Here is a 17,456-nt window from a genome sequence, read left to right as displayed (position 1 = left end):
TGAGTAAAATTAAAAGGACTGACAATCACAAGTGTTTGTAAAGATATGGAGCAACTGGAACTTCCATACATTGTTGGTGAGAGTATAAAATGATACAGTCATGTTAAAAAGTGTTTGGCAGTTTTATTAAAACTAAATACACAACTACTCTGATATAGCAATTTGATGCCTAGGTATATGCCCAAAGGAATGAATGCACATATCCACAAAAAAACAAAACAAAACAAAACAAAACAATACATACAGAATGTTTATTATAGGTTTATTCATAATAACAAAAAGTTGGAAATAACGTGAATGTCAACAGGTAAAAGGATAAACAAATAATGATATATTCATGTAATCAAATAGTCTATAACAATAAAAAAACGAACAAGTACACTGATGAAAGAAGACAGCCATAAAACAATATATACAGTATGATTCCATTCACATGAATTCTGAGAACAAGCCAAACTAATAGATCTTTAGAAAAGAGTAGTTATTTCTGGGAGCTGTATGACTAGGAAAGGGCACAAGAGAATTTGAAATTTTTAATACTTTGGTCTGAGTGTATATATTTTTATATGATCTTGATATGAATGTATACATATTTTAAAAAATCAAGTATACTTATGATTAGTGCACTCTATTTACTGTATATATGTTATTTCTTACTTAGAAAAAAGGAGATGGACAAATTGGCCTGGCATGGTTTACTCAATAGATTTGATGACAGAGAGAAAAACCTATCAGCATACATATCACTTGCAAGTAAATAAAAATTCATTCTGAGGTTATGTAATATTAATATAAACAAAGCATAGAAAAAAACCCTGAACCATAACTCATAAGGAAACATCTAAAATATTATATAGGAATATATTATGGACCAGCCACTGTATATAACTATATCTTGATAGCAAAAATAGCATGGAAGATGAAAAACAATATCGAATTTCAGAATATTATTTTTAAAAAGTAGATACAGGTTGCATATCCCTTATCTGAAATGTGTGGGAACAGAAGTGCTTTGGATTTAATTTTTTCAGATTTTGGAATATTTACGTATACATAGTGAGATATCTTTGGGATGGGAAGTCTAAACATGAAATTCATTCATGTTTCATATATATGTAGCTTGAAGGTAATTTCATACAATAGTTTTAATAAACTATGTATTGTGTGCCTTTGTTTTGATGACCTGTCACATGAGGTCAGGTGTGAAATTCTCCACTTGTGGTGTCATCTTGGCACTCAAAAAGTTTTGGATTTTGGAGCATTTCAGATTTTGATTTTTTGGATTAGGAATGCTCAACCTGTAATTCTTCATGCTTTTGATTCTACAGAGGCTAAAATTTAAACAAAAAGCTCGCTGAAATTACTGCTATAGACCATGCATTATTTCTGTAAATAAATACAAAATTGAGATTTGCCTAAGCAAATCAAATACAAAAACAAATTGAAAAACTTTATTTTCTAGAAATATCTTCTGCGGTGCACATCTTAATGAAGGTCAGCATCTACAGGAAACTGTGGAGTATTATGCCATAAGGACCAATCTAATTATAGCTGACAAGACTCCAATTTGACTATACTTTTAATGTCAAATTTTAAAACTCTGGTTACTAAATAACATACTTTCTAAGAAATAAAATTTCAAATTTCTTGCTCATTTTTACACTTTCCATTGTACTCAAATACTTTGTTCGCAGTTTTCCTAGAGACCGACTTCCTGGAACCTCCGTCCAACTTACTTGACACAGTAGTTATCCTGGGACTTTCTTCATTTTCCTTTGTGACATCTTTTAGTTTCAGGATCCCATCCTTCTCAGATTACTCCCTCATTTCGGTGAAGCACATCCTCCAGTGGCTTCCTAAGAAAGGGTAGATGGTGAGATAAAATTCTAAGACCATGCAAATCTTAAGGTATCTTTATTTTAGCCCCACTCTTGATTGGATTATTTGAGTACAAAATTCTAGGTTGAAAATCATTTCTTTTTAAATTTAAAGATCTTGCTTTCATAATCTTCCAGCATCCAGTGTTGCTACCAAGAAGTCTAAATGCCATTTTGAAAATGTATCCTTTTTATGTAATTTCCCCCGCTACCTTTTTTGGGAAGCTTTTAGGTCCTTCCATAACTCTAGCATTCTGAAATATCCTAACAATGTGCTTTGGTATTTTTTAATTCATTTCACAGGGCACTTAGTGGACCCTTTTAATTTAGGAGACTAAGTCTTACATTTTCGGGAAATGTTCTTTAATCTTTTCTCTCTTCACCTTGTTTCTCTGTTCTCTCATTTTGGAACTCTTATTTATTAGATGTTGCAAATTATTCAGGTTTAAAGTTTCTTTTTTGTTCTTGCCTAGTTTTCATTTCTTTGTTCTACTTTTCAAAATTTCTTCAAGTTATTTTCTAATACATCTACTGAATGCTTAATTTTGGTGTCCTGTTTTTCCAATATCTTTTGTTTTTGGATTGTTCATTTTTAAAAATAGCATCCTGATCCTATTTAATGGAAGCAGTATATTTGTTTCTGAGAATATCACAGCTTCTTTATGTTCATCTTTCATGTTGAAAGTTTCCTCAAATATCTAGTGATCCTTGGCTATCTGTGTATAGTGATTTCAAGTGACGGAAGGCTGTATAAGAATGAACAGGGCTTGTGGACTCTCAGTTTCACTGTAAGAAATAATCGAGTGTCAAGCTGTTTTTTTTTACTGCTGGTCTTTTTGGGTTGGGTGAGCAGGGCTGGGTATAAACCCCATTGCCAGATTCTGTAGCCAGGTGGAGAAATTGGACTGGAGGCTCATAATGTTCAGAATACTCACATTCTGTCAATCATTTTGTCTTCCATATAGCACATCACTATCACTACCATCCTCCCCCTGTCCTCAGTTCTATTTGGTTTAATTTCTCCAGACAATAAGGCTTCAGTCATTTGCTAGAGAGATAGCTGCCTGCCTACAAAGGGAGAGCAAAGATAAACTTTCAAAAAATCCCCTGGTTTCAACTTTATTACTCCTACCTTCCAGGGTAGCTTGTGCCTTTAAATCCTTGAGTCTTCTGGGGGTTCTGGAAGGCAAAGATAGGTGTTCCAAATTTGTGAACCTTTTCTGTGATGAAAAATGGTTGTCATAACTCTGCTACCTATGATATACTTGCCCTTCATGGTAAAGAAGAGTGAGAAAGTAACTGCTTGAAACACACAGAGATGGCTGGGCCTGGTGGTTCATGACTGTAATCCCAGCACTTTGCGAGGCTGAGGCGGGCGGATCATGAGGTCAGGAGATCGAGACCATCCTGGCCAACACGGTAAAACCATCTCTACTAAAATACAAAAAATTAGCTGGGCATGGTGGTGCACACCTGTAGTCCCAGCTACTCGGGAGGCCGAGGCAGGGAAATTGCTTGAACACAGGAGGTGGAGACTGCAGTGAGCTGAGATCGCACCACTGCACTCCAGCCTGGTGACAGAGTGAGTCTCCATTTCACAACCACCACCAACCACAAACCCAAACTACCTGCTGTTGAGACAGCATTTAAAAAAATTTGTGTTTGCAAACATTGTAATGGTTATGTGGTTATTTTAGCTAAATACCACGTGTCTCCTATAAAAAGTCTCATATCTGCAATTGGGCCTCCTCTTCTGACACTCAACAACAGTTCTAAGAAATAAATATATAAGAAATACAACTTGGGTCAACTATGTGTGAGCCTTCCTCACCCCCAGTCTCTTATTATTAAATATTATTATTTTAGAGACGGGCACTTGCTCTGGTGCTCATGTTTCTGTGCAGTGGCATGATCATAACCCACTGCAACCTCAAACTCCTCAGCTCAAGCAATCCTCCCAATTTAGCCTCCTGAGTAGCTGGGACTACGGGTGTGCACAAGCACTGCTCCTGGCTACTAGTCAATTACTTAGACATAAGAAAAAAACACATACTGGAAAGAGTACAGACAGTTCCTGGGAACAACTATATAGACTGAAACCCAAGCTTAATTCATGCCACTATCATATTTATAGGGTTGCAGATAAAATGCAGGAAACTAAATTCAAATTTCAGGTAAATAACATAACTTTTTTCTGGTATATGTGCCATATTTCATTATTTATCTGAAATTCAAATTTATTTGGGTGTCCTGTATTTCTGTTTGCTAAATCTGGCAACCCAACCCATTTCAAGAAACATGTCCCAAGTAGAATGTGACCAACATAGAAAAACTGCATTCAAAGAAGGAAACTGGGGTCTGGACCTTTCAAGGCATGGGAGTCTACTTAAGTACCAAATAGGTAGACAGGGACCAACATCATATAACACACTTTGCAGTAAGTCTACAAGGAATGCATTGGCTGTGGCCAACATTAATGTCAGCCTTCAATTGATTCAGAAATTAGAATTCTTCCGGTAGTGGCTGCACCCTTCTTTCACCAGAGCTCTGCCACTCTATCAGGACATTCTGGTTACTCAAGGTGCAACCATAAAGCCCATCTAGGGTCTTTTTTGATGGAAGATGGCCATACCCTTGGGCTGTTCCACTTGTTTGGGTACCTCTCAAAGGAAGTTGCACCTACTGGTCCATTGCTTAATTTATTGTAAACCAAAACCATCAGCTGTTACACTGGAGTGTCAGGTCCCACAGCTGATACCACAGATGGGAGGGTGAATTAGGCATAGGCGAGCAGTTAACCCAAACTTAACAATTTCCCCCCAAATAAAACTATAGTACCAGCTCCTTGTTAACTGCAACACTCATTTTAGGAGTTTCATCTGGTTTGTTGCTAATTTGATAAACTAGCTTGGTTGCTGTGTATACTAGGAAGTTAGTTTTAATTTTGTTAGGCTAACCAGTATCCTGAGTCCCTTCTGAATGATTATTGTTGTATACAGCCTAACTCCCCTAATGATCCCAGGAATTTTCATATCACGTGTCATGTCAGAATCATGTTTTCCCAAATAAACTGCCCAAATTCCAGTCAAATTCCTGTTTTATGATTCAACTTGAAACTGCTGTTAACATTTTTAACTGCCTCCATAGTTTAGAGGCAATAACCCTATAGCTGTCTTCCTGTTACACTGTTATACTCCATTTTTTTTTTTTAAACCAGGTACCAGTGTAACACCAACACTCTGGGAGGCTGAGGTGGGAGGATCGCTTGAGCTCAGGAGTTCCCGACCAGCCTGAGTGAAACTGCGTCTACAAAGAAATACAAAAATTGGCCTGTGTGGTGGTGTGCACCTGTAGTCCACAGTTACCAATGAAGTTAAGGTGGATCGCTTGAGCCTGGGAGGTCGAGGCTGCGGTGAGCCAAGATCACGCCCCTGCACTCCAGCTTAGGCAAGAGTGAAACCCTGTGTCAACAAAATAAATAAAAAATGAAAACTAGGCATTCATTTTCCACATCTCATTGAGAAGAGCTGGTCATAGCTCTCACAGAAGATGGGAAGCCAGCAAGTGTCAGGTCACTGTGGTATATCCTCATCCTTTCCATTTCTTGGTCTCAGTTGCAAACTTTTACAATAAGTCTCACTGCTGCTGCTAATTGAAAGGAAGAGCTTGGCAAACTGCATGATTAGCAGACTCAAATATGTAGTCATTAACTCAACTTTATTTAAAATTATTTGAGACACAGCGTAGAGATTTTTCTTTTAGCAGCAGCAAGTTGACATAGAAGCACTGGTGGTTGGTCCAGAGAATGTAACTCCCTCAGTTCAATAGATATCACTGGTGGACAGGTATGTTACCAGCTTGCAGTTATCTCATGAAGTCTGCGAAGCTATCCAGATTTCTCAGGCTGTTCTATATATCCTAGCTACCTGAGCAAAACACTTTTGGCCCTGATCTTTGTGCCACTGCCTTGTGATTAGCAGATATAATTTAAATCTTTGTGGCCGGGCGCGGTGGCTCAAGCCTGTAATCCCAGCACTTTGGGAGGCCGAGACGGGCGGATCACGAGGTCAGGAGATCGACACCATCCTGGCTAACACCGTGAAACCCCGTCTCTACTAAAAATACAAAAAACTAGCCGGGCGAGGTGGCGGGCGCCTATAGTCCCAGCTACTCCGGAGGCTGAGGCAGGAGAATGGCGTAAACCCGGGAGGCGGAGCTTGCAGTGAGCTGAGATCCGGCCACTGCACTCCAGCCCGGGCTACAGAGCAAGACTCCGTCTCAAAAAAAAAAAAAATCTTTGTACAAAGTATCTATATATTTTCTCCATTTCCTTGGGTGAGTATCGTTGTGGGGGTTTAATTGAAGTGTGTCCTCCACATGAATCTTCATTACATGTGGATGGCTGCTCCATTCAATTCTTTTATGATTCTCCACTATAAGCTATTTTCAATATGTGAAGGGCCAACATATGGATTAGGGTTTAGGTTTATTTAGTATGACCCTAGATAGCAGAAATGGCTTGGGGTAATAGATAGGTTCATATATTTTAAAACTAATTTCCTATGTGTAGTAATCTTATTTAGTTTTGCATTCCCAGTGTCTGTACTAGAGTAGGCACTTCTCCATAGCAATATTGGATGAATGGCTAAATTTCTAACAAGAGATATTTAAAACTAACAGTCTGCTCCAAAAGACATGTTCTTTAACACTGGAGCCAAAAGTAAAAGCCAGATGCAAGCCAACTTACGCGTAAGAAAATAACCCAGGTGACTTCTAAAGTCTTTAAATGCTTTAGCTATTTACACTAATATCAAAACATTTTCATCAGACTTTTTTTTTTTTTTTTTAATTTTTATATGGACAGGTGTGATAGAAGGCCCAGCAGGAAGGGCTTCTATCCCCCAGAGGAGACATATCATATGCCCTCCTGCCATGCATGTATGGATTTTTTCCTTTGCTTAGGAAGCAGATGGGATTAAAAGACCTGATTATGGTCTTTGAGGCTCAAGGTATCTGGACTGTTTTAATAAAAATGTTGCCTATGGCTAGGTGCGGTGGCTCACACCTGTAATCCCAGCACTTTGGGAGGCTGAGGCAGGTAGATCACCTGAAGTCAGGAGTTAGAGACCAGCTTGACCAATTGAGAAACCCTGTCTCTACTAAAAATACAAAATTAGCCGGGTGTGGTGACACATGCCTATAATCCCAGCTACTTGGGAAGCTGAGAAGAATTGCTTGAACCCGGGAGGTGGAGGTTACGGTGAGCCAAGATTGCACCATTGCACTCCAGCCTGGGCAGCAAGAGCAAAACTGTCTCAAAAAAGAAAGAAAGAAAGAAAAAAAAAAAAAGTTGCCTATCAGCACTGAGAAAGTAAAAGACAGTTAATGTCCACCGGTTTAGAAATAATTTCCTTACTCCTTTGATAAATACTTCTATAAAGAGAGGATAAATTCAACTTTTTATCCTAATTATGGTGACTGCATTTAACCAGAAGCCAACATAGTGAGTGCAAAGGTAGTAAATTCATTTCCAAACCCAGTGTTTATGCCACACAAAAAGTTAACTTAAGGCTTATTTAGGTACCTGTTATTTTGTGCAACCTGGAATTACTTAAAATATATAAACAAATAAGCTCACTTTGAATCTTGACTGAATATCAGACATTTTCTTCTTCAAGTGCGTTTCTTCTCTAGAGACGTCAAGTCATCTCCTGTCAGACATACTATATAGATTCAGGTACTGTGTCTATTAACTCTATTCAGTACTTAGTGAATGTTGAGTATGTCTTAAGCAAAGTAGGATCTATTTCATTTGTTGAGGACAAATGACCATACGCTGTTCAACATGTACAAAGCTATTGGTTTATTCAGCTGCCAAGCTGGGGAAAGGCTTCCTTTCGAAGTGAAGAGCAAAAATGCATTCATGAGCAAGGCACTTTTATACACACACCAAGAGAGAAAAAAGAACATATTATGAACACATAAACATCAACATAGGTTAATATTCAGACCTCTTGCCTACCTTCTCCCACCTCCCCTTAAACAAAAAAAAAAAAAAAAAAAAAAAGGAAAGAGTTTCCTGTAACATTTTAGAAACCAGTTGCACAGAATATCTACATAGGAACAATTTCTGATACATTCAGTTACACTAACAATATGATATGGTTTCAGGTCAATAATTTCCACTAACAAATACTTTTATCTACAATTCCCTCTTTTTTTCCTTTAGACGACTAAGGCTCAGCAGAAATATTCATTAGGTTATAAGCATTCTTCTCTCTTCTTAAAATTGCTATATATTTACATAATTTATGATTCCTAACTGCCTTTTTTTTTTTTTTTCTTGAGACAGTGTCTTGCTGTTGCCCAGGCTAGAGTGCAGTGGCGCGATCTCGGCTCATTGCAACCTCCACCTCCCAGGTTCAAGCAATTCTCCTGCCTCAGCCTCCCAAGTAGCTGTTGATTACAGGTGCACGCCACTACGCCCGGCTAATTTTTGTATTTTTAGTAGAGATGGGTTTTCACCATGTTGGCCAGGCTGGTCACGAACTCCTGATCTCAAATGAACCACCTGCCTCAGCCTCCCAAAGTGTTGGGATTACAGGCGTGAGCCACCGTGCCTGGCCTGCTTCAATTTTTTGATGCCACCTTGTAAACAGCACTTAATTATGGAGAATAGGAAAAAGCAAAACTAAAATAAGAGGATATATATATACATATGTGTATATATATACACACACACATACACTTTTCACAATCTCTTTTCTGATTCCCTTTAGATGCCCAGTCAACCAGGACCACACACAGATTTCATTTTATTTGTAGAGTGTATGAAAAGATTTAATAGTCTCATGCATTTTATTTTACGTATACTGATTTCTATGTTTTGACTCATTTAAATAAAAAAAACAAGCCTCATTTACAAGGGCATATACTCTTCCTTGTTTGGCCAAAAGAAAATCTATAGCTAAATCTACTTAGAAAAACAATGCTGCTGAAACTCTTAACTTCAGATTGTATTAGGCTGAGATTTTCTAATAAGAAGGTTCTTTAAAATTAGAAGGGTTCCTGACGTTTGCAATGGATGTGGAAAGTACTTGAACTTTTACTCCAGGAAATGCTATACAGACTAAAATTTTAATCCATTAGCAGTTAATACTGAAAGCAGAAATGCTCTCTTAATCATTTTCCATTAATCTTTTGAAAGGTATTTTATTTACTCTTGACAAAAGTCTGAGTACCAAGATTCAGGAAACATATTCTCTACAGAACAGGTGTTTGTTTAATCCCAAGGGATGATCTTATAGGCTGATTTAGCCAGAGCCAGCCTGGTGGGAGACTGATATAGAACGTTCATGATGTAATTGTAAGTGCCATAATAAGTTTGTAGTAGTACAGGCTAAGCTTAAAATTGTACTCCTCCCTGCCGCTCCCACCCCCCTGCCAAAAAAAGAAAAAATAAAAGGAACCCTAAAGAGTGTCCTATGTAGGCACATCTATATAAAAGCTGGGAAAGAAATCCCCATCCCTGCCATTTCCCTTTGTGTAGTTACTCAATTTAATTCAACTACCTCCATAGAAATGCATGTTAGAGAAGGGTATGCTCAGAAAGGTATTACTGTGGGTAGCTAACTTCTAGCTTTCAATAATGGCTGTTCTGAAGTCTGGATAATAAAAGGGGTGGTGGTCTACTGTTCTTCATTAATAATCAGATATCTCATTAAAGCCATTCAGAAAGGCAGAATAAATTGGGATGGGTAGGGTGAGAAGTGAGTGTGAAGAATATTCAACTAGCTTTTGTAATATGGTCCCCTTAACTAATTCTCCATTGGTATTTTTTGTTGTTGTTGTTGTTGTTTTGAGACTGAGTCTTGCTCTGTCACCCAGGTTGGAGTGCAGTGGCATAATCCTGACTCACCGCAACCTCTGCCTCCCTGGTTCAAGTGATTCTCCTGTTTCAGCCTCCCGAGTAGCTGGGATTACAGGCATGCACTGCTGCGCCCAGCTGATTTTTTTTTCTATTTTTAGTAGACGGGATTTCGCTGTGTTGGCAAGGTTGGTCTCAAACTTCCGACCTCAGGAGATCGACCCACCTCAGCCTCCTAAAGTGTTGGGATTACAGGCGTGAGCCACCACGCCTGGCCTTGATATTATCATTTTATCCACAGGGTTTGTCAAAGGGTATCCTCTTTGGCTTGCCAGGGCATAAGATAGTTTGATTGAGAAGACATTAGTGGGCTGTGTAATGACTAACTTTGTACCCCTTCCTCAATTAGCAACATCAGAGATATCACAGCAAATGGTAGATCTTTACAGTGATGCAGTTAGGAGTTTGTTAACTGCCTTTTGGAAGTCAGTGTAAGAATAAGTAGTGTTGATGGGTTCAGTACGAGTTGTTTCCTTAACTGTTTTAGTCAGCCAGCCACAGCAACACCCAGAAACACAAGAATTAGGGATCTGTTTTAGGTATTCAGGTATGGGAGTGGCTCTACTCAATGTTCGGCTTAGCTGTTTGGTGGCAAATTGCAGTGCTCCATTTAGAGTGGCATGATCTCTAGAGAGCCGGCTGGGACTTGTAAGAGGCTTTTGAAAAGGTGGGACTCCACAAGAGGCCAGAGGGGGCCATTCAGGAATTGGTTCCAGTTTGGGGACACAGTGGGAACAATGGGAGAGTCTTAGACCTATCTCTCGAAGTATATGGACTGGTGTGCTTGGATCCAAGAGTTTAGCATGATACAACCAGGAATTAGGATTTAAAGGTTTCCAAGTTGTGGAATATTTTAAAAGGCACTTAACCTGCCAGGCAAGACTCTCAAGAGGCGATAAGTTGGGTACCATGGAGTCCTCTTCTTCAGAGGAATCCCACTCTTCCCCAGAACTCTCATTTAGGTAGCTAATGTTTTCTTCTCCCTCACTTTCTGAATCTGACAAGTGGTCAGGAGAGGGATTTCTAGGACCCATCTGAATAAAAGAGTAAGGAACCAGAAAAAGGTAATAATCTAAAGCCAGCAGAACACTTACTAACACTGGCAAATAGAAATAAGAGATGAAAAATCCTTTCGCCAAGATTAATTTGTCTTTCAGTCCATTATGCACATAAAGTATGCTTGCGGCCCACACCACTGTGCTGTTCTTCAAGATTATGTTGTATATTCTTCACTTACAAAGAAGACATCTTAGTTTTCAGGACCAGTTCAGTGTGTAAAAGTATTTGGTCACTTACCAGTGGCACAGGTCAGAGTATCTCCTTCAAATCCTGGCTACCCAAGAATACAAGGGGTCCTCATCTAGGCAAGCTGATTTACTTAGCATAGTCCCAATTGGTAGTGGTACTGTGAAGAGACACTTTTTGTGCTGTTTTGCTGGCAGTGATATTATATCTACTTGACAACGAAAAGAAGCTCAGTAGTTGTCTTGGTTGTCCGCTGGTATAGCAACTTTTGTGCAGTGGGGAATGATGGGATGAGCTGTCAAGAACATCTGGTGTAAGAGGATCCGATGCTTTCCATAGGTGACGTAAATGCCTTTGGAAACTGGTGATTTAGCTGTTGGACTATCTGGAAAGGTAGCCTTAACCTGTGAATGAGAAGACTAGAGACATGATATTAAAGCCTGAAAGCACTGGATAACATTATTGCCTACCTAACCTCAGGATATCTAAAATCAGAACAAATGCTGAGCAAGAAGTCTTACAGACTCTTCCTCTCTATCTCATAGGCTTAGGCCAATTTATCTGTTGGTAATAGCTCTTACAATCACAATATTGGGGAGGAAAGTCTGGGGCCATTTTAATTCTTTGTTGGTACAAAACTGGGCCAGTTTGTATGCAGTTTTAGCCCAGAAAATTACTTTTGCAAAAGCTGATCCCTTATGTCCCAAACTCCAAATAGAGAGCTCTAAAAGGTATTTATTTATTTTTATTTTATTTTTTTTACCTTCAGAGGTGCTTGTTGGAATTAGTTTTAGGGGGCCTGTCCTGGTGGTAGAGCTGCTAGATGTTAGGACTCTTGCTGGGACCTCAGAAGTTGTGATCCTATGACCAATTCTATATAAGCTGTTCCACAAAAAAGAAAAAAGCATGAAAACTGACCAGTTCCTTTTATAAAGATAACAAAAATAAATTCCAAACTTAGAGATGAACCAAACAAGAAAAGTATAGGCTCACTTCACTTGCAAAATCCTAAATATCACTTAATAGAATCCAATAGTACATTAAAAAGAATATTATCAAATACAGCCTATCCCAGGAAAGAACAGCTCAAATTATAAAAAATGTACAAATTACCAGAACTAAAGGAAAAAAAGAGATCATTATATTGAATGTGGATAACCTTTGTTAGTTCCTGACCAACATGTATTTATTTATGCTTTAAAAGACAAAACAAAACATTTTTACTAAACTAGAAGGAGAATATAACTTTCTTAACTTGGTAAAGGTTATCTACCAAAATCTTTAAGCAAACATTATCCTGAATAAGATGAGATACATTTCCTTTAAAAGTGAAGTCAGGGGCAGGGCACAGTGGCTCATGCTTGTAATCCTAGCATTTTGGGAGGCCAAGGGTGGAGGACCACTTGAGGTCAGGAGTTCAAGACCAGCCTGGGCAACATAGCAAGACCCTGTCTCTACAAAAAAATTTAGCCAGGTATGGTGGTGTGTGCCTTTAGTTCTAGCTACTTGGGAGGCTGAGGCAGGAGGACTGCTTGAGCCCAGGAGTTGGAGGCTGCATGGTGAGCTATGATCACACTGCTGTACTCCAGTCTGGGTGACAGAATGAGACTCTTCTCAACAACAACAACAACAAAAAAGTGAAATTAGCTAAAGATGACCATGTTGACTGAGACTGATACTGTCTGACACAGGACGGAAAGTCCTAATCAATGTTTTTCTTTTTGGAAAAAGATACGTTAAGAATTGGAAGAGATAAAACTATTAGTTTACAGATGATTATCATCTAATTAAAAAAAAACTATTAGAGTTCAACAAGTTTCCTGATCTGAGATTAACCTATGAATATCCATTAATTTAATTACTTATATAACACTTATTATTTGCCATGTACTACTCTAGTAACTGCACAAATGTTAACTATTTAAAAATTCTTCTAACAACCGTAAAAGGTGGTACTTTTATTGTCCCCATCTTACCTGTGGATTAAGTTACGTGACCAAAGTCATTCATCTAGTAAGTCACAGGGCCAGTGTTTCAACTCAGGCACTGTTAACTTTTATACTAGCAATACTAAGTAGACCATATATAAAGACATTTCACAGAAGGAAAAACAACAAAAACCTAATCCTATAAAGAACCTAGGAACTAATCATTAATATATAAGATCTAATAAACAATATAGAAGATAATTTAAAATACAGACATTCCATGCTCTTGGATGGAACAAATATCATAAAGATATCAACTTTCTCCCTATTAATTTATACAATTCCAATCAAAATTTTAAGGAACTCTATATAAAGGTTATATAGAAAGAATAAAATTCCACATATAGCCAAATGAACTGTTTAAACAGAAGAGTAAGGGAGTTCCTATTCTTCAAGGTATGTACTATGACTAACGTTACAGAAATTAAAATAGGGTAGCATTAGTGTAAGAACAGACAATAGTCCAAAAGAGCAGAAAAGAGCTTAGAAACAGAGCTATATATAATTTGGGAATGTAATATAAAATAAGGTTGGTACATAAACTAAGGGTGAATGGATATGTTTAGTACATAATATTGGTACAACTGGCTCACTATATTAAAAAAAGTAAAACTATTGGAACAAGAATTAACAAAAAATTAAGAACAAGGTTAAGAAAAAAAAAGCAAAGCAAAACCATGTAATACCTATACATATAATGACATGTATAAGGGGGGATTCATGACGGATTAAAGATCTAAATGGGGATGGTAAAACCATACAGTTAGTTAAATATAATACAGAATATCTTTGTGAAATGAGGCCAGGGAAAGACTTCTTAAACAAAAAAGCATAAAGCACCAGACCAAAAAATGAATTTACTCACATCACAATTAATCATTTCTGGACTGAACTAAAGATACCAAGGACAAAGTTAAATCAATTTTTAAGAAAGATAGCAACTTCAATAAAGAAATGAGCAAAGGACAAAGACATCCAAATTATAGAAGAGAAAATCCCAAAGCATGAGCAGTATGATCACATTATGCTATCAGTTTGGTAGAGTAAGAAAGCTGGATAATGCCAAGTGTCAGTGAGTTATTTTTTGGAACTGGTACTGCTGGTGGGATTGCAGAGTGGAGTAACTGTTCCTAACAGGCTGGCAGCACTACTTAGGCAAACTATTTGCACATCTCATGATCTAGCAATCCTACTTTTGGGCATAGATAGCAAAGAAATTCCCGTAAGAACATGTATGAAGATATACCCTGAAGCTACATCTGTGATGACAGGAATTAGAAGCATTCCAGGTTCCTATCCCTAGAGAAGCGGACTGGTAAAATGTGGTGGAAACACATTCCAAGTATATATAGCAACATGGGTGGCCTTTAAAGGCGTAAGCTTTACATGAGAAAAGAAACAGTATCAATGTGTCATTTATGCTACTCTGTATGGGGCATTTCCAAAATTAAAGTCAGTGAACATTTTCATTATCGAATACACTGAGTTGTGCTAATAAGGTCATATGGTATGGCTTCAGGTGAGCAATTTTCCTCTAATGAGTATTTCTCTGGCTTTCACACACTCCTAGCACAGTGTCTGGCATATATGAGTGGCTCAGTAAATGTAACTGAAACAATGAGAGAATGGCAAAGGCTTGCAGTAAGTAACTACCACAAGCAAGTTCTATTTTACTCCAGGGAGAGAACAGTTCCCAAGTTATAGCTTGGTGATTTGGTAATGTTAGACAAAGACAAATGAGATAATTTTTTAAGGCAAGATCAACATATGATGCTACTACAGCAATATAAAGGAAACTGCTTATACCTTTAAGAAGAAACAATGTAATACTTCTTAGTTTATAATACTATAATACTGTGCTAGGAGTGTGTGAAAGCCAGAGAAATACTCATTAGAGGAAAATTGCTGACCTGAAGCCATACCATATGACCTTATTAGCACAACTCAGTCTTTATTAACTGACAGGAGAAGCTGTTGGCTTTTAATTGCGCTGTCCTCTAATATTTTTGCTATTTTCACTTCAACCAGATTGCACCTGTGAGATTACTAATTGGCTATACTTCAGTTATTATGTTACTCAGAAAATTTTTAAAAAGGCTCTTACTTTCCCATAATTGTTTTTGTTCTGTTTCACAGTACGGAAGTTAGGAAACATGTAAGCTTTAAGGCAGTATACTATGTTGTTTAAATTTAATCTAGCATCTTTAAAAAAATATTTTCAGATTATAATATCAAAAAATACTGAACCCCTCCCCCCATGGCTTTAACCATTGAAAAAAAAAAAACCAACAAAAACAAACCTAACCAAAATATAGTTAGGCTGACCTCTGGTGGCCAGATGTCTCATTCTTCTGTAACTGACAAAATGGTGTGATGTCTCTGTTGGTGAGACAGCCAAGTTGAATACAATAAAGAAATACTAGCTGGCTCACGACTGTAATTCCAACACTTTGGGAGGCAAAGGCGGGTGGATCACCTGAGGTCAGGAGTTCGAGACCAGCCTGGCCAACATGGAGAAACCCATCTCTATTAAAAATACAAAAAAGTAGCCAGGCGTGGTGGTGAACGCCTGTAACCCAGCTACTTGGGAGACTGAGGCAGGAGAATTACTTGAACCTGGGGAGGCAGAGGTTGCAGTGAGCCAAGATTGTGCCATTGCACTCCAGCCTGGGCGACAGAGCAAGACTCTGTCTCAAAATAAAAATAAAGATAAATATTACAAACGTCACAAAGCAAAATTATGGGCAACACAAATGTTACCACATTCTTAACTAGCAGTTGAATATCTATAAAGTTTGAGGAATTAAGCAGGAGAATGGATAAGGTATGGCATATTAATACAATGGAGTACTATAGCAACCTGTCTGTGTCGCAGTTTCCTCATCTTAAAAGAAGATCAAAGTTATCCTACAGGGTTTGTGAGCAATAAAGTAAAGTGCTTAGAATGATAAAGGTCAATCACGTGCAAGTTACTATTATTAATACATCAATATGAACCACAGCAATATTGATTGAAAAAAGCCAGAGGCACATATAATTATTCATTTAATGGTTAAAACATGCAAAATAGTACAATATCCTCATTCAGGGATTTATTTAGTCATTAACATAAAAAATGTGTCATTAATATATAAAAATCTGCATGGTAAAAGTTAACAGTAAATTAAGAAAATCCATTACTTCTTCGGAGTGAAGGTAATTCAAAAGGAGAAAGATGTACAGGTGGCTTTAGTAATGTTCTATTTCTTCAGCTGGCAGGTTACTGAGGTGTAGGAGAGGGAAAAACGGCTTCCCTCCATCCTCCTAGGTTCTTTGGCTGGGGTTACAAATTAACTTGACATAAACATTAACAAGAAAAAAAACCCGTACTTAACTACACATGCAGAGGAGTCCCACCATGGTCAGATGATTGAAGATTATACAGCATCCTACGCTACTCAAGAAATGGTGGTTTGCGGCATTCTGGGGGATGGTTGGCCACAAAGTTGTGGAAAGGTGAGGGGAGGAAATAAACGGTGAATAAAAGTTGTCTTGATATGCAGATAAAATCTCCCAGGTAACAAAAATTATCGCAGAGCTGCCCTCTTCGTGATACAGATGCTTTACTGATGTATATTTCCTCTGTAGATGTAAATTTCTTTTACAACAGGACAGATTTTCAGAGTGACTCCTGTGTCTGCATTTTGTCAGAATACCAGCTCAAAATATACCCTAGAAGTATACTGTAGGGTGGCATATTCTGTTCTCCTACAGTCTTATTTTTGGATGGTGCATCCTGAGATCCAACAGAAATTCTGCCTGATATAATTTCATTTAAAATTTAAAAACCTAGTTTCTACTCTTCTTTATTTTAACCACTACCCGAAAGACCTTTCCATTCTCTTGAGTTCTCCCTTAATACACTGTCCTTATGCCCGCTTGTAAACAGGGCCTCGACAGCTGCATATCTAGAAAGGGCAATAGCTAAGTTAGCCCGCACCCCCTTCGCAGCGATCCCCGGGCCGCCTGCACCCCCTGCGGAACCTCGCAGTCGGCTTCACCAGGGCAGGGACTAAGGCCTTCAAAAGACCGCATCCGTCTCCACTAACCTCGGGTCGCTCAGCTTAGCGGACCCAGCAGCGTCTCCCTTCTCAGAGGCGGCCGGGCCTCCGGAACGCGCTACGAACTTTCCTTTGTCGCCGTCTCTCGAAACGGAGCCCTCGTGTGGGGATCCCCCGCCCTTTGGCCACAAGGGAGGTTGTTATCTTCGGCAGATCTCCCGTTCTCACCCTTGGAGGATCGCTTCTTCTTTCTCGCCTCACGCTCAACCGCACTACCCAGCTAGGCCTAACACTAGCAACCCTTCCCCTCCCGCGGCTAGGCCACTCCACTCCGCTCCCGCGCCGACACTACTTCCGGCCGAGTCAAGGTCCCTCCCCC

The 17,456-nt window shown here is 38.6% G+C and overlaps 1 protein-coding gene across 13 annotated transcripts; it reads right to left on the bottom strand.

Moving 5' to 3' along the window:
* Positions 1 to 244: 244 nt before the first annotated feature.
* Positions 245 to 17,424, bottom strand: LOC105487880 (DDB1 and CUL4 associated factor 16). 13 transcript variants are annotated; one of them, XR_011621436.1, is made up of 4 exons: positions 11,813 to 17,119; positions 11,101 to 11,468; positions 7,516 to 7,812; positions 253 to 1,856 (listed from the first exon to the last, which is right to left on the bottom strand). XR_011621436.1 is itself a non-coding variant. In XM_071093821.1 (4 exons), exon 4 carries the CDS (start codon positions 10,836 to 10,838, stop codon positions 10,188 to 10,190), a length of 651 nt encoding a protein of 216 aa, XP_070949922.1. In that variant the 5' UTR covers positions 10,839 to 11,468; positions 11,813 to 11,931; positions 16,407 to 16,499; positions 17,126 to 17,424; the 3' UTR covers positions 7,717 to 10,187. The 13 variants fall into 13 exon arrangements, 10 of the variants coding, with proteins under 10 accessions (XP_070949922.1, XP_070949923.1, XP_070949920.1 ...); XR_011621434.1 differs by lacking the exon at positions 7,516 to 7,812 and adding an exon at positions 3,010 to 3,056 and having other exon boundaries at positions 255 to 1,856; XM_071093821.1 differs by lacking the exon at positions 253 to 1,856 and adding an exon at positions 17,126 to 17,424 and having other exon boundaries at positions 7,717 to 11,468; positions 11,813 to 11,931; positions 16,407 to 16,499.
* Between the last annotated feature and the right edge of the window lie 32 nt (positions 17,425 to 17,456).

This window comes from Macaca nemestrina, chromosome 3 (genome assembly GCF_043159975.1).
Source record: "Macaca nemestrina isolate mMacNem1 chromosome 3, mMacNem.hap1, whole genome shotgun sequence".
Classification (NCBI taxonomy): Eukaryota; Metazoa; Chordata; class Mammalia; order Primates; family Cercopithecidae; genus Macaca; species Macaca nemestrina.
Note: the sequence above shows the minus strand (reverse complement) of the source record. Positions and strands in the feature narration are given on the sequence as shown.

Excerpts from the sequence above, each read along its gene's own strand:
- LOC105487880 (XM_071093819.1), bottom strand. The coding sequence starts at position 10,838 with ATGGGTCCTAGAAATCCCTCTCCTGACCACTTGTCAGATTCAGAAAGT.